This window comes from Myotis daubentonii, chromosome 4, assembly GCF_963259705.1.
Source record: "Myotis daubentonii chromosome 4, mMyoDau2.1, whole genome shotgun sequence".
NCBI lineage: Eukaryota > Metazoa > Chordata > Mammalia > Chiroptera > Vespertilionidae > Myotis > Myotis daubentonii.
The window spans coordinates 67,361,084-67,382,859 of NC_081843.1; the positions used below are offsets into that span (position 1 = coordinate 67,361,084).

Sequence of the window (21,776 nt, forward strand, 5' to 3'; positions counted from 1 at the left end):
GTCAGACCTCATTCCACCTGCGGTCCGTAGCAGGTGCGTCCTAACTGGCTTCCCCAGCGGCACCCTAACCCCCTTTAATCTATCCTTTCCACTGTCAGGATTGTTGTTTTCCTCACATACAGAGGTAAGGATGTCCCTCACCACGCACAAACCAAGTTTGGCTGCTCACTTTCTATAATATAAAATATAGTTTAAAGTCTATGGTATAAAGTTATCATGATCTGAGAGGCTCCTGTTAGCCAAGCCTGGGCAGGAGGGGCACTGCATGATGTCCCGACTTTCATATTATGTGGTTGATATGTAGTTTGTCTCGTTGGTATACTTGGTCATCGGTATGTTATCATCTAAAGAAGAAAATTTGCTCAAGTAGCATACAGAGCTCTCCACGTTTGAAATCAGCAAGTTACTCTACATTTTCCATTGTCTTCTCACATTCACTCAGCAACTTAACTTTTTGTGGCATTCCTGGATAGTTCTTAACTTTTTAGCATATGTTGTGTATCATTTGTGAGCACTTGAAACACTTAAAGAACTAATACTCAGCATGGTATCGCTGCCTCTGCAGCAGGGTTTTGGAGGGGAGAGAGTCCAAGGTGGACTGAAATTGTCTGAAAGGCATCATGAAAGAGGTGGGACATTAGCTGACCCTTAAAAAATGAATTTGCATCAAACAGGAGGCAAACACAGGTTGTGGGACTGCTAGAACAGACACTGAGGCATTTTCAGAGGCCTTGTGCTTGGCCGTGGCCACTGGAAATTAGGTTAGATAGATAGAGTGTGTCAGACCTAGGGCACCAGCCCAGCCGTGTTACGTATGATCTGAACAAGGAACATGATGGAAGCAGCACTTTACAAAGACTTCTCTGGGTGGGTTGGGACTGTATATTAGATTTAACATCATCACACATATGCACATAAGCTTACATGGGGGTTATCGAAAGACCTAGTAAAATGGTGATGAAAGCCTAAACCAGGTGAGAGGCATTTTTGAAGGAAGATTAACAAGATTTGGTATCTGGTGGGAGTTGGAAGAGGGAGAGGGAATAGTCAAAATGACAATTTGGGAGACTGAAAAAATGATTGTGCCAATGAAAAATATTAGCCCTGATCCATGAGGACTAGTTTCTGTTTTGTGCGGATTCGTTTTACAAGCTTGTATTTGTAACTAAAGAAAAAAAAAGTAAAAAGACTCATAAGACTCATAATGTCTACATATCCAAATAAGAGAAAATTTCAGAACTTTGGGCTCAAAGAGAGCTACATGCTCAATTGAGCTCTGTGAGACAAGCAAAATGTCCTCCTCAGGACAACTTATGCCAGGAATATGTTCTTTGAATTTACAACTTCTTAAAATAGGAGTCAATAAAAAAAAAAAAAGGCAGCAAGTGTTTTCAAGTTAACCGGAGAGAAAAAAGTTTTTTTTCTCCTAACACCACATTTCAAGTTCTGTATATTTATACTAGTTTTAATGTGAGTGTTTAGAAACTTGTAAGCAATTGAGATAGATTCTTTTATCCTTCATGCAAATTATATTGTGAATGCTTAAATTGTTTTATGTTATGTGGAACAATATTTTTAATCAAATGAACTATAAAACAAACTTACTCCAAAGTTGGTCTGTTCTTCATTTTCTTATAATCTATAATCAGGAAGTCCATTCACTCATGCTTTATAATTTTTGTGCTTTTAAGTGGTTCAGGGAATGTGACATCTGCCTACAGTCACATCTAAATTGATAATTGTTCAGGCAGAGGGCCATTTTAAAACATAGCATGAAGGAAGGTTGAATCTGCATGTTAGAAGGTTACTGAGAGGTGGTGCTCCACACCTCCCTGACCCCTAACTTTGAACGAGCCCATTCTCTTTAGTGAATGTATCTCATGGTAGGACAACAGCCTCAACCGGGGCCACAGCCCTCTGAGTGCGGAGGAGGCCGCGGTTTCCGAGCTGGTTTAAATGCAGGCTCCTCTTAGCAGCAAACCGCACGCATGTATTCATCATTGATTTTGAAATGATAGGTTTCTATATCACTGGTTTAGGATCCACAGTCTTGCATTCCTGAATCTATATTATGCCAGAATAACAACTTGGTGGCTGGAAACAGAAATGGTTATTATACGGCTCCAAAATGCTGGCTGGCACAATATGCTAAAAAGAGTAGGAATTTGCCAGGCAAAAGCCGAATTTATTTGTTCTTAAAAATAACTTTATGCTCTAAAAATATGAATTTAAGAAGTGTCATTGCGGTTCAAAATATTTTACATTCAATATGTAAACACCTTAAAAATAAGAGTAATCTTCTGAAATGGCATAATTTCTAAATAACAGGAAATATTCCAAAAGGAAAATAGAATGTTTTTCAAATCTTTTTTTTTTTTTAGATATGAGGCATTTATTGGATTAAAAACTAAAATGTATGTTTAGTTGGGGTTTTCTTTTTCCCTACTGCTGGCCCACATTTTGCTTAAAATGTGGGCAAAAAGATGTAGGCTTTGTTGGAATTTCTCAGAGTTTACTGTAGAAAATGTTTGTTGTTTTTTTTAAAAAAAAAAAAAAACAACACACACACAACCTTTTCTCAGAGGCTCTGTGAAGCATTTCCATTTTTTCGAACACTAGCCCAGTGCTCATCATATCACAGGACAACACATTTCATGAAGTGGTTTTACTTCCTTTTAGCAAAATAACTCCTCCATGCAAACCAGTATCAGCGTCTACCAAGCCGGGGTTTTAGTTTCTTCTGATCTAGTCAAGCTTCACTGCACTGCTTAACTGACTCCCCCCACCCCCCTTCTTTTGAAATTACCCAGCTAATTTTCCATTTGATTGTTTGTTTAAACCAGGTCTCACGCAGACTTAATAGATAAGTGGCATATGTATTTGGTATCTCCGTGTGGACTTCAGCTGACAGGAAAGCACAGTGTAGATTTTGTCTTGGTTTCTCATTCTCTTTTTATCCAATAGAATCTATTAATTAAAATGAAAATCCTAGCATGTTCCCAATAATGATTCAGTAAAACACATTAAATACAAAATTCCTCTGAGCATTCCATTTTATCAAGCATTTCTCTATGAACAGACTTTTTGTAATTCTCCTGGTGATAAAAAGTAAATGTATTTGTTTCATAGAACAAGTTTTGCCACAGAAAGCTGTCCAAATTCACTGTAAAAGAAAATTTTGGCTTGGGACATATTTAGCAGGCTTTAGAAAATTTAGCTAAATTTCTCGAAGTTTATTATAGAAGAGTAATTTACATTCAAATTCAACCAATAATTTTTAAACAACTACTGTGTAACTCGGAGCCTGTTTAGAGGGTATTTCACTCGGTTTATTTTGGGTTTTCTTTTTCTTCAGTAATGTGAGGATTTAATGCATAATCCAATTGACAGATTTAATCTTGTAGTTATTTGTTATATATTCAGACTATTTATTCTTGCATAAAATGAGACAGGTAAATGAATGGATATGAAGAACAATTGTGCTCTACGCAGTGTGCCTCCAATAGAATCTAATTCACAATATGTTCCCATAAATACCCCCTGAAATATACCTGCGCTTTGCCTTCCCAGTTCTTGGTCACCTCTAGCTCAGACTATCACAGTAGTTTCCAGACTGGTCCATGCTTCCAGGCCTTCCTAATTACAGGATATCCCAGTACATCTTTCTGTCCACTGAGCGGTCTGAGTTCCCTCTGCTCCACAACCCTCATAGATCTGCATTTCCTCCATCTAAACCCAAGACCTGTTAGCTTGGAATGCAAGGTCTCCACAGTCCAACCTTCAAGTCCCTCCAGAGACCCCAACATTTCTCTTCTTTCATGGTTTCCTTCTAACCAGGTGTGACCCTGACTGCTCTGGAAACTCCCACCTTGGCCCTTGCCCAGGGCCCAATCACAAGCCCAGCGTATTTTACTATCTCTTCTCTTTTTTCAAGACCCACATCAATTCCTGCCTCTTACATGAAACTTCATCGGTTAATCTCTTCCCTCAGTAACACTTAACCTAGATTGCTCTGCGGGCACCTTGCCCCAGGCTGTTTATAAGTTTTGCATGTGTATGTGCTGAATTAACACAGAGAAACAGCAAGGCCTGTGAGGACTGGGGCCTGGTCATTGCATCCCCGCTGGGTAGACACAGTGTCTATCATTTGTCCTGGGGTCATAGGTATTTGTGTGTTACTGGAATGATAATGGTAACAATGACGAGGAGGTTGACTGTCTCCTTTAGAGAGCTGCAGAAAACAAAGGTCTAGTTTCCAGAAAGGATTGTTGCGTCACGTCACCTCGTTGATTCTCTTCTCTGACCAGAGGTGGTGCAGGAAGCCAGCAGATGGCTTTCTGCCTCTGCCCAGGTGCCACTGATTCCCTCCCCAGCTCTCCCTGTCACAGGCAGGATATTTGAATTATGAGAAATGGATTCCTGAAGATATCCATGTTCTATTAGCAGGGGCTAACCATCAGACCTAAAGAACCCTTTTGGTCTTCGCCTTAGATGGCTGTCCCTGTGCTTCGGTGAATCCGTGTTCTAGTGGAGGCATCGCCCCTTCATTTTAGTTCCTGAGAAGGAGTCCTGGTTTTGGAAGTTCTGTGTGAGCAGGAGAGCCAGCCTTCAGGGTGGTACACTGCAGAAGAGACAGAAGAAAACCAGAGGGAGAAATCATTTAAGAAAAGGGGAACTGAACAGCAAGCTGTGTGAGAGGCGGCTCCTCTGGCATGTCCTAGAAATTATAGTCTTGCTGTATGCCCTTTCTTCATTTAAGGACACACAGACACACAAAATAAAACCCAAACCATTGAACTGAAAGAGTGAGTCACTCCAGCCAGACCTCTGCCGAGCCAGTCAATTAAAGTTCAGGACCAATTCTGGGCTTTTCTTAGACCTTGCATGACTGTCTGACTTCATTCCAGAATTTTTTTTACTAGGAAAAAAAAAGGTATATGTTGATTTCTGAGCAAGTTTATGTGTATTGGGTCTCTTCTCATTAAAAGTTTATACTCTTCCTTCAGAGGAATATTAAATAACTAATTGGGTTGCTCTCCATATGTAGATTTCCAATGTATGTTACTGTATGTCTTAGGCTGTTACCCTTTTATTCTTAATCTCGCCTCGTATATTCTCTAGACACATGTCGGAGTCTGCATCCTCCCCTGAGCAATTTCCTTGTTTTGTGTTAACAGGGAATGGGTATGGCAACCCCCGAAACTCACCAGGTCTGCTGGTCTCACCTGGGAACTTGAACAAGAATATGCAAGCAAAGTCTCCTCCCCCCATGAATTTAGGGATGAATAACCGTAAACCAGATCTCCGAGTTCTTATTCCACCAGGCAGCAAGAATACGATGCCATCCGTGGTAATGAAAAACTACATTTTAAATAAATGTCAATAATGTTTTTCTATGCGTTGCTATTTTTGCATTTGTCTAACTTTGTGAATGACTTAAGTGCATTCATAAAATGAATTCATCAGTGCTGTTGCTGGAGTCCTATTTGTATTTAGCTATTATTTCTGGTAACTGGTTCTCATTCCCTTTCCCACATAAAAAAGAACCAACATCCTAGTGAACTCCACTATAGGACTGGTGTTCTGGGGCAAAGAAAACATTGCCTTTTAAGGCCTTCAATTTATAATTTAAAAAAAAATAATAATTGCCTATTTTTCTGCTTATGGGACATATGGTTTGACCAATGGTAGAATCAAACTCACAGAATGAGGTATTTCATAACAGATTTTTATAATATTGAACTATTTTTGTCCTCAAGGTGCTGGCAATGAAAAATCTTTTTTATAATTTCTAAATGAGATTTCTAAATGATCTTTAATCTCCTTGCTGTAAGGAGTTAAATATGCATGTTAGCTGCTTTGCCATCTAGTTTGAGGGAAGTTCAGAATCCTGTTAAATGGCAGTTCTTCTCTTGGGGATATCGCAGCGATAATGTTCAGTGCATCACACACCTATGCACTGCCTCAGTTCATCTGTCCATGTCTGTGCTTCATGCAAATAGTTACCCCTCGAAAGCAAATTGTTTTAAAATCCTCGGCATTCTGGGAACAAGGTTATATCTCACAAAATAAAAATTTTAAAAAGCTATGGCACTTGTAAGAATAAAGAAGTGAACGAGAAACAGAAATGTAAATAATATCCCCAGACTCTGCCGTTTTCCTTTCTCTGGGTCTGCAGGGCTAAGCTAAGAGGAAGATAATATGGTGGGCCCAAATTCAACAACAGAGACTTACATCAGTGTTCTCCAAAGGAGCTTTGCTTAAGACTGAGAACCTTTGAAACGAAGACTCAGTAGACAATTTTAGATCCTTCTGCAAACACATATTTTTCTTTCTGTGCTCTGTGGCCAGCTTCAGGGTAGAACAGTGCTGCAAGCTGATTAGTTTATTATGGCACAGTGCAGATTAATTTTGAATATCAACCAAAAAAAATCACATAATATGCAAGGTTCCCTTAGGAAAAGACTGAGTCTAATAAATAAAGTCTTCCACAGGGCCATAGCCGCGCAGTGTGGGCCCTGCGGGCCGGCTGTCTCCATCGGCAGATTGATTCCAAGTCCCATAAACCTGATGCTTTCGCAGGGATCCTGTGAGTGGTCAGGCAGGTCTCTCGCTGGCAGCCACGTGCGGTCCTCCCCTCTACCAAGTAGGGTTTCAAAGGACAATCCTTTTGATTTTTGATTTTTCAAAATCTGATGGTGAAATAATGAATGTGGAGACACTGACCTATGCTGAAAACTGGATAGATTGTCTTCACTTTTGAGGCAAACAGCTCATTAAGGGAAACAAAGAATGTCTTTGTAAGGAGTTACCTTTAGAGTCTGGGTTTGAGAACTGTTCAAACTGTTGGGTCTATCAGAAGATGCTTTTTCCTGTATTGAAAAGATTTTGCCCAATGATAAATATTTACAGACACTAATTTATAAAACTCCTTCCCCATGCTCTCAGTCTGAGGATGTCGACCTGCTTTTGGTAAGTGGTGAGAGAGCTTCCCTTACATAGCACGGGCAAGGAAAAATCCAGGGCGATGCTTAGGCGGAGTAGTAGCTCTTGTAAAATGGGGAAGTTTTGGAAGTTATCATAGTGGTCAACATCGATCATATTTAGATACTATTCATCTCAAGTATCACTCACGGGGGAAAGGGACGTCAGGTTATTCTTCTGTCTCAACCTCCCCAAGTGAAGGCCATGTTTTCAATTTATTTTAGGATTTTGTTTATGGCAAAATTCAAATGCGTGCACGCGCACGCGAACACACACACACAGAAATCAGTTATTTAAAACCACAAAGATACTTCTTTTTCTAAGAAACTTAGGTCTCATGATGTTTAAATTTATGTGAATCTTTACTCTCCTTGCTGTAAGGAGTTAAATATACATGTTAGCTGCTTTGCCATCTAGTTTGAGGGAAGTTTAGAAGAATCTGAAAAAAGTGGTCAGAGCACCACCTTCTGGTCAGAATATAGCATGAAACTCTACCGGTCTGCTCTGCTGTCTACAGAACTAAAGATAAAACCACCTTGGTTGATTTTAAATTTTTTTAAATTTGCATTTGAATAAAAACTGAAACAATGGAAGTACAGTATACATATTTCACCAGTTTTCAACATAGTCTGTTTTTACCCATAATAAAGCTATGCTACTTGTTACTAGTTCAGTTGCCTAGGAGATACTGATGTAATGGGTTTCTATGGCAACAACTTGTCTCTTGAAGGATTGTAAATGATAGGGTTGGCAGAGTTCATAGAGACACATGTTAAATGATTAATTTTATGAGATTTGTACCAAATTCGATCTTTATGTGCAAAACCAATACTGAAATCTAATGTTTTTTACTTTTTAAAAAATTCCACCATTAATGTCTTTTTATTTACTTTAAAAGAATCAAAGGATAAATAACTCCCAGTCTGCTCAGTCATTGGCTACCCCAGTGGTTTCCGTAGCAACTCCTACTTTACCAGGACAAGGGATGGGAGGATATCCATCAGCCATTTCAACAACATATGGTACCGGTGAGTAGCTTTGCCACATTCCAATAGTATATTAAATACTTTTTTATTAAAAAGCAAGATGAAAAAGACTACCTTTTCGTTCATTGGGAGGCTTTATTTGTTACCTGTGGTGTTCAGAGCACTAAAATCACTACCTCTGACTTACTAAGACAAAGTGAATATTCACATTTTTTTAAATGACTGAAAGTTTCACTAACCCAAACTGATGTCAATATAGAAGAACAATTTCAAGAAAATGAGCTGTCACTTCTTTGATGTAATAGCTCACTTTCTCATGATTATTTAAAAATTTGTCTAAATCATCAAATATGTATATACTGAAATAGCACATTGTAATTCTAATAAACTAGAATTGCAAGTTTTTTTACTTTGAAGCTTTCGTGGAATGCTTATTTTTTGGTATATAGTATATATCTTTTATTTTTTATTTTTTTTAGTATATCTCTTTTAAATTAAAATTGTCCCTTATGTTTTTCTCCCCCCCCCCACCCAAAAAGTAAAATAATTTTTGACAGTCATTAAATAATACTAAGAGAATACTTTTAAAATTGAAAATGCTGCCCTAGCTGGTTTGGCTCAGTGGATAGAGCATTGGCCTGCGGACTGAAGGGTCCCGGCCAGAGGCACATGCCTGGGTTGTGGGCTTGATCCCCAGTAGGAGGCATGCAGGAGGCAGCCAAACAGTGATTCTCTCTCAATGTTTCTATCTCTCTCTCCTTCTCCCGTCCTCTCTGAAATGAATAAAAATATTTTTTTAATTGAAAATGTTTATTCTCTTCATCATTTGACCATTCTAGATTAAATACCTTCCCTTGTTGTTTTGTTTCTGATCTAGAGTACTCTCTGAGTAGCGCAGACCTGTCCTCTCTGTCTGGCTTTAACACCGCCAGCGCTCTTCATCTGGGGTCAGTAACTGGCTGGCAACAGCAACACCTACATAACATGCCGCCATCCGCCCTCAGTCAGCTGGGGTAAGCAATGTCATTTCTTTTGTAATACCCTTTTAGGATGCATTTTTAAATGACAAATAGCAATCTCTAAATAATGTGCTCTAATGTCCCATTAGAGGATGTAAAATTCTACTCTATCAAAATCTGAAAGTAATTATCAGATCAATACCTTTCAAGTACCTTAAATATTGTCTTATTCTTTAAAAGGAGGGGAAGCTCTGGGATGATGACGTAAATTATTTTCCTATTGTTTCAGCCTATATTTATTTCTACTTCTCTCAGTAATATTTTTTATTTAGTTAAGTTTTCACTTAGCTCATGTGGGACATAAGACAACATTTACAGTTATAAGTCCTTGGAGTTTTTTAAGATACTTGAGAATCCTTAGTCAGCATGAACCATACAGTTCATGCTAATGTTCCAGTAGTACTCATAGGATCAACAACTCCATTGAATAGTAATGTATTCATATATATGTAAATATATATGTAAATATGCATAGATTTACTAATTATCTAAATTGGAGTATAAGAATCATTTTTGTTGTTTTCTGGTCAGAAGATGTATATTTCTGCCCCCTTGTGGTAGTTTTGAGATATGTCTTTACCATAGAAATGACTCCTGTGTTAAACTATGGAATTGTCCAAACCTTTAAAAAGCCTCGATTTCACAATCACACTACGTGTAAAACAAACAGTTTTTATTTTAAAGTTTAAAACATGAATCAAAAATTAATAACTCCAAAGCTGAAATTAATCTTCAAAAGAAAATAGTAGGATGATATAAAATATTTAAATAAAGCAAGCTTTTATATTTTGGAAACACCTTTACTTTTCTGCTGAGCATTCGGTTAGAGTAGTTAACTAGTTCTACATTTCTATTTCTAAGGAGATAATGAGCATAATATACTGAGTAGAATAAAAATTACTGATTGATGCCACAACTTCGTCTCTCTTACCCCTCCCCTGCTCCAGCAGCTTTCACTGGAACTGATGTCGCATAGATTCGTGTTTTGGGAATGGGGTCTTCATCCATTCAGCATTTGCTTATGCTCACTAATCACTATTGTGGCAAAGCTAAACTTTCATATAAATAATAAAATTAATTCACATGACAGTGTCGCTCTGCTTTCTTGAAAAATTAACTAGCTAAGTAGACATTTAGTGCACTAACTTTTTCAGGTAATTATCATTAAGGGCATCATGCCATCCAGGCAATCTTAAAACACATACACGCGGCAGAACACTGCTGTGACTCAGTTGCGAACCCATGTACGTGCTTCTTGGCAAAAATAAAGGTCGCAGTCCACTTCTCATTTTTCACGAAATTCATCCATTATAGAGGACTAGATTTCCTTAGAAATTATCAATGTCAAAAGCTATATAATATTCTCTGAAAATGGTAGCATCTGACAATTTGCACTTTACATATAAAACACGTATCTATGTATTTTAATTACAATTTTTAAAATTCTCTTCTATTTCATGGGAAGAATCTAATTCTCTGCTGCTCTTAACAGAGGTTTCAGTAAAGGAGAAGGGGTGGGGGGGACTGGACTAGAGAGGAAATGAATTACAGCAGCCAATCATGAAGCATTTTGTTTAGTTCTGATTCCTTTCAGTACCAATTCTCACAGCGCATAATTTGAGTCTGAATTTGGTCTATGAGTTCTTATTGCACTTAATTACTTCCCTTACCCCTCAGACAGGACACACTTCCAGTCCTTCTCGTTTTGGCCCACTTACCTCCTTACTCCTCCTTCTTCCCTTCCTTCTGACACCCCTTGAGTCTCTCTCTCTCTCACACACACACACACACACACACACACACACACACACACACACAAACACGTACACAGCTTTTCAAGAGGAGGTTCCTTCAGATGGACTAGCCCATGCTCACACAATTAAGTGTGACACTCTTTTTTGACCTCCCCCCAGGTTGTAATATTTATGTAAGATGAACTATATGAGCTGCCTTCGTTTCTCACAGTATAAATTAATTTTAAAGTTGATTTTTTTCCTAGCTAAAGCAGTTTCATGTGCCTGTGGGGTAGGGTCACATTCTTTTGGCTAGATACAGCAAGTAAAGTATATTTCAGTCTGACCAAGATGGGCACCACAGTTTCCTCTCAAAATTAAAAATTACTTTTTTCATGGAAATACCTTTAACTCTTCAAAACTATACTTTTAACATTGTCTAGTGCCTGATTTTATCTAAGCAAGTTAGATAAATGGCATAAATTGATTTGATGTAGGGAATAGAGATGACTGGCGGAAGGAACTTTCCATCAAAGGTTAGGGAGAGTTGTTTGCATATTAAGATTTGAGCAAAAGACCCTTGAATTTTTAGGGCTTTTTTTCCCCCACCACCTAAAACTAGGGCAGCCTGTTTTCTGGGAGCATTTCTATACATCATCTTTGTTGAGGTGGGTGTGCAGGACATACTGAGAGGCGGTAACTTTGAATAAAGACGAATTGTAAAAGGTTAGATAAAATATAGTCTGCTAGCCTAGTTTCCCGGAGAAAGCAGTAAGAAATTTGAATAAAACCATCCAATTATCTTTCATGTCTGAACAATTATGGGCAAGGGTAGGTGTCTTCCCAGTTGGAAAGCATTTGTAGAGGATGAAACCTAGCAGCAGGACTTGATAGGGGCAATGTGCATGTCTGGCTTCTGGCTTCCCCACCCACCTCGTTCTCACCCACGCATATGAAGTAGTTCACAAGGATCTGTGTCCACAAAAGTTTTGTTCTCAAACTCGCATACATACAGCTAAGTGACCTTTAACGTTCCTTTTCCTTTTCAAGAAAACACTTCCTCGAGAACAGTGGCAAGTCGATTAGATTTCATTCTGTTTTGAATCCTCTCCCACAGTACAATGAAGCCGAATCTCAGCTGTCACTGACGTTTTATGACTGTGCATTTAGTGTCTCTGGAACTACTCAAAATGCTTCATACATGCTTTCAGTGTCAAATGAAATGCCACCCAAAAAATGAACTTAGGGACTGGCCTTTTTTTTTTTTTTTTTTAGGAAGGGATAAGCAGTAAATGTCTTGTCTTTTATGGGGAAGAAATACAGCAAAATTTGTACAAGCCAGTTGACATTGGGAGATAATGCAGCTTTCAAAAATTGTTTTAAAGAGCAACATTTTGATTATGTTACTTTTTACTTACCTTATCCAGATTAAGTGCTTTACTAGTCCAAATCACCAAATATTTTTTTTTCGAATTTTCCATGTCCCCAGCCTGTGAGGACACAATTTAAATGTCAAAGGGCAGACAAAAGTATTTATGGATATGCCGCATATTTTCAGACTCCTAATACACATTCATTATTAAACAGCTGTATGAGTCATTGTAAGAGGCATTTCATTAAATTTTAGTGAAATGATCTTTTTTATCTAGAGCCAGGAAAATTCTTTCTTCCAGAAATCAGAAGATGATTTCCTCTGACATCAAAATGAAGCATTAAGTGACGTTGAACCAAGATAAAATAGCCCGCCATTATGGGTCCTTTTGAAATACAGCTCCACCTCCATTTTAATATCTTAGTGACTAAAACGTTACTTAATTAAAACTCGTAGAAAGTTAGTATAGAGACTGTAAAATAAATGGGTAATTGAAAATTATATATTCTTGATATAAATGCTAAAACTGCTTTGATTCTATAAGATTATAAAAGGCCCTGGCCAGCTTCAGGTTTGATCCCTGGTCAGGACACACACAAGAATCAACCAATGAATGCATAAATAAGTGGAATCTTTCTCTCTCTCTCTCTCTCTCTCTCTCTCTCTCTCTCTCTATATATATATATATATATATATATATATATATATATATATTTATATATATATATATCCCCTTTCCTCCCCCTCTCCCTCTCTCTAAAATCAATAAATAAAAAATTTTAATAAAAAGATCATAAAAGCCAGAGAAGGAAGGGCTTATTAGGGAAACAAATAATTCTCCTTTATGTTATTCTCGACATTAGCTCATCTATTAATAAGGAAAGGAAAGTAATTCTTTGCCAGTAGGTGGTGCTTTTGTATAAAACATCACTCAAAGATAAGCTCATTTCTGACTAATTTTGTATCTCTATACATCTTGAGCTTCAATGGCATCTTTCACAAAGCCAGCCCCAGTTACTCCACTTTTTCCTCTGATATGCATATGCCTATTTCCTCACTGCTCGTAATTACATGTTTAACACCATCCAGTTCTCTCCATTGGAAAGTACAATAATCGCATATATGGTTTGGCAGCCTTGCCTTCCTTTGTTTCAAATGGGTGTGTCTGTATGGATTATTCTTTGCTGTAACTCTTCCTCAGTATAAGAGGTTTCCGTATTCTATCGACAATGTGGGCAAGTAATGCTGACTTTAGCCATGGATGTTAGTGCAATCTGAATGTGCGAACAGTGCAAGCCTCTTAACTTGACCTCAGCAGCAGGATTGTGGTTTATCCTGATAAAAGCCGTTGTGGTTGCTCATCTACACTTAGGGCTTCCTGCCTTTCGCGCCAGAGTTTCAAGTCCCTAAATTCTCCCACATTTTGTAATAAGGGCAAGTTATATTCTCCTGGAACAGATAAGGGCCAGGGGTGATAAACACAATAAAATTACACTAGACCCTTCTTTACAACAACCTTTTCTTAGGCAAATCCGGATTCACCAATTAATGGCAATTATAAACAAGAGGAGTGGTACCCTGAGCACTCTAGCAGGATAAGACTCACATTAGGAAAGTTGAGGTAATTGTGCAAAATAAACAGCATTTTTATCCCATGTAGCTGAGAAAAGGTGAAGAAAGTAAAATTATATCCGTTTTAGTGAAGTAGGAAATCTAAGTGTTTTTAAGCCAACACTTTAAAGTGCTGCAGATAATTGTCACCCTCCTTCCTCTGTCCTCTTCTTTCGCCTTTCCAGGCTTTTCACTAGATATGGTCATAGGTAGCCTTTCATGGACGCTATTCACTTCAAATTTGAACTCTTTTCCCTTTCTCTGAAGCCTGTGCAACTTAATGTGTAAGTGCTCATTAAATTGAGGGAACCATTCATATTCAAAACAAGCTCTTTACACTAACTTTCAAACCCTGGCATTAGTAGATCAAGGACGTATAACTCGAACGCTAAACAATGTAACTTAAATCTTAGATTCGATTTTGGAGCTAGTCTAGGGAGAAACCCCGCAACACAGAGAATGCTTTTTCCAGCGTGTCTGGTTACCCCTTTTCAAACCTGTAGGATGGGCTCAGGGAGCTTGTCAGACCAGAGGTGTCATTCAGGAGCCTGGGCCAGCGAAACACTGTCGTCACTGGGGGCGAACGGAGAAGGCGCTGCCCGCTCCAGTGCTTCTGAGCACCCTCCCCCTCGGGCATGCTCCGGCGTCTATGCGAGAGTCTTAAGCTGATGTTTGATGTAATTGTGAGTTCCTGGGGGCTCCAGGCCTCCTCCGTCTGTAACTGGGTTTCCTTTCCTCCTACAGAGCTTGCACTAGCACTCATTTATCTCAGAGTTCAAATCTCTCCCTGCCTTCTACTCAAAGCCTCAACATCAAGTCAGAACCTGTTTCTCCTCCTAGAGACCGTACCACCACCCCTTCGAGATACCCACCACACACGCGCCACGAGGCGGGGCGATCTCCTGTTGACAGCTTGAGCAGCTGTAGCAGTTCCTACGACGGGAGCGACCGCGAGGATCACCGGAACGAATTCCACTCCCCCATTGGACTCACCAGACCTTCGCCGGACGAAAGGGAAAGTCCCTCCGTCAAGCGCATGCGACTCTCTGAAGGATGGGCAACATGATCAGATTATTACTTAATAGTTTGTGTTTTTTTTCTTGCAGTGTGTGTGTGTGCTATACCTTAATGGGGAAGGGGGGTCGATATGCATTATATGTGCTGTGTGTGGAAAAAAAAAAAAAGTCAGGTACTCTGTTTTGTAAAAGTACTTTTAAATTGCCTCAGTGACACAGTATAAAGATAAACAGACATGCTGAGATAAGCTTAGCACTTGAGTTGTACAACAGAACACGTGTACAAAATAGATTTTAAGGCTAACTTCTTTTCACTGTTGTGCTCCTTTGCAAAATGTATGTTACAATAGATAGTGTCATGTTGCAGGTTCAACGTTATTTACATGTAAATAGACAAAAAAAGGAAACATTTGCCAAAAGCGGCAGATCTTTACTGAAAGAGAGAGCAGCTGTTATGCAACATATAGAAAAATGTATAGATGTTGTGGACAGACCCGGCAAAGGGTGGCCATTGGTAAACGTTAGGAACACGCCAGGTCACCTACCACCCTGAGAATGCTCACAAACCTGCAGGCGTATCATTGGCGTATGGCACTCAGTAAAAAGGATCGATGACCATTAAAAGAGGACCATACCTATTTAAAAAAAAAAAAAAGTGGAGTTTGAGGGCTAACGTATTTAATTAAATAAAGAAATCTGGGTCTGCATCTCTTATTAAATAAAAGTATAAAAATATGTACATTACATTTTGCTTATTTTCATATAAAAGGTAAGACAGAGTTTGCAAAGCATTTGTGGCTTTTTGTAGTTTACTTAAGCCAAAATGTGTTTTCCCCCCTTGATAGCTTCGCTGATATTTTAAACAGTCCTGTAAAAAAATCAAAAAGGACTTTTTGTATAGAAAGCACTACCCTAAGCCATGAGGAGCTCCATGCTTTGCTAACCAAGATAACTGTTTTTCTCTTTGTAGAAGTTTTGTTTTTGAAATGTGTATTTCTAATTATATAAAATATTAAGAATCTTTTAAAAAATCTGTGAAATTAACATGCTTGTGTATAGCTTTCTAATATATATAATATTATGGTAATAGCAGAAGTTTTGTTATCTTAATAGTGGGAGGGGGGATATTTGTGCGGTTGCACATTTGAGTAACTATTTTCTTTCTGTTTTCTTTTACTCTGCATACATTTTATAAGTTCAAGGTCAGCTGTCAAAAGGATAACCTGTGGGATTAGAACGTATCACATGGCAACACCCTAAATTGTCTTTAATACATTAGCAATCTATTGGGTCAACTGACATCCCTTGTATATACTAATTAGTTTATTTTATGCTTTTTATTTTTGAATTTTCATCAAATGCAGGGCCCCTTTCTGATCTCACCATTTCACCATGCATCTTGGAATTCAGTAAGTGCACACCCTAACTTGCCCATATCCTAAATTATCTGGTTGGTTTTCAGCCCAGAATTTGATATGCTTTTTAGAAATATGCCCAGAATAGAGAAGCTGTGCTAGGGCCGTGTCATGCAAATATGGCCCTAGAAACAAGTGATATGAAGTTTGCTCGATGTATAAGTTATAAATTCCCACAGAAGAAAAATGTGAAAGATTGGGTGCTAGACAAGAAGGAAGCAGATAAAGGGATAGTTGCTTCACCATCCGTTTTTAATTATTTTAACTGACCCTCAACAATCTTGTCAGCAATGTAGGACTGTTGAACAATCCCAGTGTGTCAGGACCCCCAAATGTCACTTCTGCATAAAGCATGTATGTCATCTATTTTTTTTTCTTCAATAAAGAGATTTATTAGCCATTTCAAGAAATCCCATTAAAGAACCTCTCTATGTCCCTTTTTTTAAATTTTTCAAGAAATAATGACTCTTGTCTAATATTTGTCTATAAGGGCTTCATTTTCAGACCCTTTTAAAAAGTGAGTGCCATTAAAAAAATGTTGATATCTATTGTTTAAAAGAGATTTCAGTCTAGGAATGATTTTTCTTCTCTTGGAATGTGAAGATCTGTCGATTCATCTCCAATCATACGCAGTGACATACACAGCAAAGAGGATGCAGACAATAAGATCAACACTGCTACATCGTGTGTAGGACACTTCTTACCCATTTTTTTTTCTTTTACTTGTAAAGTTGCTATGTGTTTCTCATTGAAAAAGGCTGCCGCTGGGTGGCAAAAGCCAAGAGACCTTACTAACTAGGCTATATTTTTCTTAACTTAATCTGAAATCTGAAATTAGACCACAATGCACCTTTGGTGGTATCCATATAGGATGCTAACCTGCCTTGTACTAACGTTTTATATACTAAAAACAAGCAAAAATATCTATTAATCATTTCGTATATCCCACTACTTAAGGTATCCATGGAACATGAAAGAAAAAACATTTATGCAAAGGAAAAACAGAAAATCATTGCTGAAAATAGACATACACACACACACACGCATATACACATGTTCACACACACACACATTCACACATAGGGGGAAGAAAACTAAGAAGTCATTTTTCTCACCATAGATTTGATCCCATCCTTCCAACACATCTTTATTACTTGATGTGTATAAAATATGCAAACATATCACAAATGTTCTTTATCATTTCAAAACACTTGATCAATATCAGTAAAAACTTATCAGTGGGTGGGAAAGGGTCATTATGTGAAAATATGAAAAAATAGCCATATTAATTTTTTACCTGCACTTTGCCTCAGCAACAATGAAAAAGTGAATTTCTAATGCTGAAAATAAAGTAAGCTAAAGTGCCAGCAGAAGCCTTGGCTATTTATAGCAATTCTGGCAATAGTTTTATAAGAACATGAAAAGAGCAGAATCACTTAAAAATGGATGCCAGTCATCGCTTGTCCCCACTACTGAATTCATATAGAGTGGTGGCACGCTCGTGAAGGGATAATCTGAGAATTTTTTAAAGATGATTTAATGAGAAGAAGCACAATGTTGATTGTGATGAGTCACTCTCTGTAAACAATCACTGTCTATCTTTACCTTATACCTTATCTGTAATTTACCTTTTATTGTATTTGCAAAGCTAGTATGGTTTGGATTTTTATCACAGTAAATCCTTTGTATTTCAGGAGTTTAGGGCAGAGCCCTGAGAGAATGATGTTTCACGTAGTCCATCATAGAGAACATTTTAGGCAACATTCTTCATTGCAAGTCAAAGAACCACAAGTGGCATTTTACACAGCTCCAAGTATTGTTATGCCTAATCCCAGTTTAAAAGACTTTTGGGGTAACATTAAGCTTACATACTGGTAACACTGATGCAATATATGCAAGCTGCACAACCTGTATATTGTATGCATTGGTGTGTGGAAAGTTGTTCATTTCAACCTTTTTTAAAATTGTGTTTTTTAGTAAAATGGCTTATTTTTCCCAAAGGTGGAAGTTAGCATTTTGTAATGATGAATATGAAAATGCCTGTCATCCTCAGATCACTTTAAGGTTAACTAAGGTGAGGATTTTAAAACAATTCAAATACACTTTTTAAGAGAATATCTGCCCTCTCACAATGTTATATATTTGTTTTTCTTACACACCCATCTTTTAACTTAGAAATAGCTTTTTTTTTCTCCCTTTATTCTTTTGTTTGTTTTTCCAGAGAGTAATGCTTGTATTTCTTTCTTTAAAAAAAAAACAAAAAAACTTTTTTTCAAGAAGCAGCAGCCACTTGAACCCTCAATAAAGGCTGTTGCTTAAGCATGGCATACTTCATCTGTTCGCGTTTGTGCCATCTGCTGTGATGTCGTCACTTATACAGCGTGAATTTCTTGCCACTACAGATCTTTTGAAGATTGATGGAATACTGGTGTCTGTTAGAATGCTTCAGACTGCAGATGTAATTAAAGGCTTTTCTTAAATATGTTTTAACCAAAGATGTGGAGCAATCCAAGCCACATTATCTTCTACATTCAATTTGTCCATTTGGGTTATTTTCACAATCTGGTATTGCATTTGCCTTCCCTATTCGTACCTCAAATTGATTCATACCTCAGTTTCATACAGAGAGGTCAGCTAATCGACATATTCTGTTGTGGTTTGAATTCAGCACCAGTGTTCTCTCAGAGTAACACGGGCCTGGGGCACTGCAGGCGGAGGACTTGGATTGCTTCAGATGGTTTGCTGTATCACTTTCCTTCTTTTCCTGGGGACTTGTTTCCATTAAACAGTCATTCAAATAGCTTGTAAAAGAGGGCATACAAGCATTTGCAACAAATATTCAAATAGAGGCTCACAGCGGCATAAGCTGGACTTTGTCGCCACTAGATGACAAGATGTTATAACTAAGTTAAACCCCATCTCTGTATCTCAAGGGACTTCATTCAGCTGTCTGTAGTGGAAAAGTGGGGAATTTTCCAAAGTTTCTCCTGCTGGAAATAAGGTATAATTTGTATTTTGCAGACAATTCAGTAAAGTTACTGGCTTTCTTAGTGACGCAGTGTCTGTAGTGCATTTTTTTAATTAATGTTTTGCCTTTTAAATGTATTCTGCTTCATCATGTGTTTTTAAAAGTAGCTTCGCCCACAAGCACACATGAGCTTTCTTAGTTTTCGGTTCAAAATACTCAAAAAGAGGCATATTTGTGTTTAGGAGGAAGGATGGGTATGAATTGGATCAGCGTTCTTGGGCTAATCATATGTATTTAGCCAGTGTGGGAAATTCAAGGTTCTAATTGAGTTCAACTTCTTTATCAAGGCATTTCTGCCCTAGCCGGTTTGGGTCAGTGGATAGACTTGGCCTTCGGACTGAAGAGTCCTGGGTTCGATTCCAGTCAAGGGCACATACCTCAGTTGCAAGCTCAATCCCTGGTCCTGGTCAGGGTGTGTGCAGAAGCAGCTAATCAATGTGTCTCTATCAACTCTGTCTTTCCCTCTCCCTTCCATTATCTCTAAAAATCAATGAGAGAAATATCCTTGGGTAAGGATTAACAAAACTAAATAAATACAGTAAAGGAATCTTATTTTTAAAAAAACAAACACAAAACTGCATTTCCAGGAAAGTCTTTGATAACTTGCTTAAATACTCAGAATTATCCAGAAGTCATAGTGAAAGAAACTACAATTCAATAAGTTAATTTTTTTAATCAAAATGTGTATAAAACATTTCTAGACTTATTTCTGTTTTCTTCGTCGAAATAGTTTTTTAACCAAAAGTGGTTGAAAACATGGGCTTATATCTAAATATTTGAGAAAACTAGTAAGTGCGTACATTTTTAGAAACTCCAAGATTTATCCATTACCAAAATTTAATGACAATTGGAATGTCCTTAGAAAGATCAATGTAAAGACTAATTCAGGAAATGAAAAGGAAAATAAAAAGGCACTGACCAACCAACTGAAGAACTTGAACTTTACATTAGCTGTGATGAAAAAAGGAATGCAGCTGGGGGAAACATTGAATGTGGCTTCGAAATTGCAGTGTTTTTCTCTTCTTTGTTCTCTTTATTCATTTTTAGCAAACATTTATTAAGCAATTATGGTGTGTAGTCATGTGGTGGATTCTAGGATAAATGAAGAGATAGCCCTTGCTTTTAAGAAATTTATAAACTAATAGGAGATTATACAAGACTAATAGCAAATAAAACATGTTCTCAGAGGCTGCCGCCAAGTGCTAGGAGGAAACCACTTTGGTCCTCTTTGCAGCAGAGTAGGGCAGAGGCCCCCGGTGTGCACACTTCATAATCTGCCCACTTCGTAATCACAGGCAGCCTTTGACGTCTTCAGAGGGTGTAGGTGGGACAGGAAATCCCAGAGGGATGAGGACATGGCTGATTTGTGGGTATGTGACCCCTGCAGTCACATGCCCCCCTCCCCCCTGCCCCTTCTCAGTTTTGCACTTTGCTATCACCATCTTGGTATTCTTATTTTTATCTTTGATCTTGTGTTTTGTAAGTGAAGTCTGATAGGACAGGAAAGCATGAATGTGAGCAGAGCAGATACACAGGAAAAGGTAAAAAGCTTTCATTTTAGTATCTTTAATCTTTTTCCTGCTTTTTAAAAAGAACAGTTTCCTTTAGCACTGAGCCCCACAAAGTAGGACTCCAGTCCTGAGGGCATTCTACAAGGAGGAAATAATAGGTACAAAGGCACAGAGATGGGAACTGCAAGAGACAAATTTGCAAGACTGGAAGAGTTGTTTGGGGTCTGAAGTCTGGTGTTTTAGCAATTCAGTGAAAGATTTAGAAGAGATGAAATTGTCAAAATTCAGCAAATGATTGTGTTAATGGTAGGAATGATGATAGATAAGGAATTGTGAAGATTTACAGTATTAAGCTTAAATGATTAGGATCTTAGGCATGTCCAAATTGGAAATGAAGAGGTCACTGCTTTGTGAGAAAGGTAATTCAGTGTTTGGCATGCTCAATTTGACATAGCCAAGTAGAATATGAGATGTTGTAAATACAGACTTGAACTCAGGACATCAGCTAATGTTGAATATAAAGTTGTGGGGGGGAGGTAATAGGGAAAGCCTTGCACATGAATGAGCTTGTCAAGGGGAAGGTGATGGGAGAGGTAAGAAACAGGTCTAGAGGGAGGTGTTGAAGAGGGAGGACTGTGAAGGAATATAGTGGAGAAAAGGCCTGTGAAGGAATCAAGAAGGAGCAGTCAGACAAAAAGCCAATAAGTGCTGTCAAGGCAAAAAGGGGTTGGGGGGCGAGGAGGGGGCGGGGAGAGCCATCGGTGACCAATGCCTTGGCCTTAGGTGGTATCTGAGAATAATTTCAATAAAATGTGGGCAAGAGGTTGTCCAGCAGATGTTGTGAAAGTTCAGGCAATAAATATGAAGTAATATGTAATGATGTTTGTGATTAAAAGGAGAGAGCTTGGTGTGAAGGGTTAGCACGGTCAAGGATGAAGGGCAAGGTGGTGCAAGATCAGGTGTTACTGGAGAATGCGTATGGGCTGGCGGAGACCTAAGGGGTCAGAAGGCAGACGTAAGCCATTCTAGCCAAAGGCTAAAGAATTACACTTTGGCCCAACCATCGTGGCTCAGTGATTGAGCATCAACCTATGAACCAGG

At 38.3% G+C, this 21,776-nt stretch overlaps 1 protein-coding gene and 1 long non-coding RNA gene across 12 annotated transcripts in view; one reads left to right on the forward strand and one right to left on the reverse strand.

The window, feature by feature from the left end:
• MEF2C (myocyte enhancer factor 2C) overlaps nt 1-19,190 on the forward strand; it is a 158,401-nt gene extending 139,211 nt beyond the window's left edge. For 9 of the 11 annotated variants that reach the window (XM_059694132.1, XM_059694131.1, XM_059694135.1 and 6 more), the window contains 4 exons: nt 5,178-5,350; nt 7,883-8,012; nt 8,848-8,983; nt 14,450-19,190. In XM_059694132.1, coding sequence (XP_059550115.1) covers nt 5,178-5,350; nt 7,883-8,012; nt 8,848-8,983; nt 14,450-14,771 — 761 coding nt within the window. In that variant the 3' untranslated portion in view covers nt 14,772-19,190. The remainder of the gene's footprint in view (nt 1-5,177; nt 5,351-7,882; nt 8,013-8,847; nt 8,984-14,449) is intronic. The other 2 variants (XM_059694141.1, XM_059694140.1) reach the window with 1 other exon arrangement.
• The window catches only part of LOC132233441 (uncharacterized), a 55,458-nt gene continuing 38,222 nt past the window's right edge, over nt 4,541-21,776 (reverse strand). Inside the window, exons 2-3 of the long non-coding RNA XR_009452633.1 lie at nt 12,141-12,212; nt 4,541-4,621 (exon numbers count right to left, since the gene is read on the reverse strand). This is a non-coding gene — a long non-coding RNA (uncharacterized LOC132233441). The remainder of the gene's footprint in view (nt 4,622-12,140; nt 12,213-21,776) is intronic.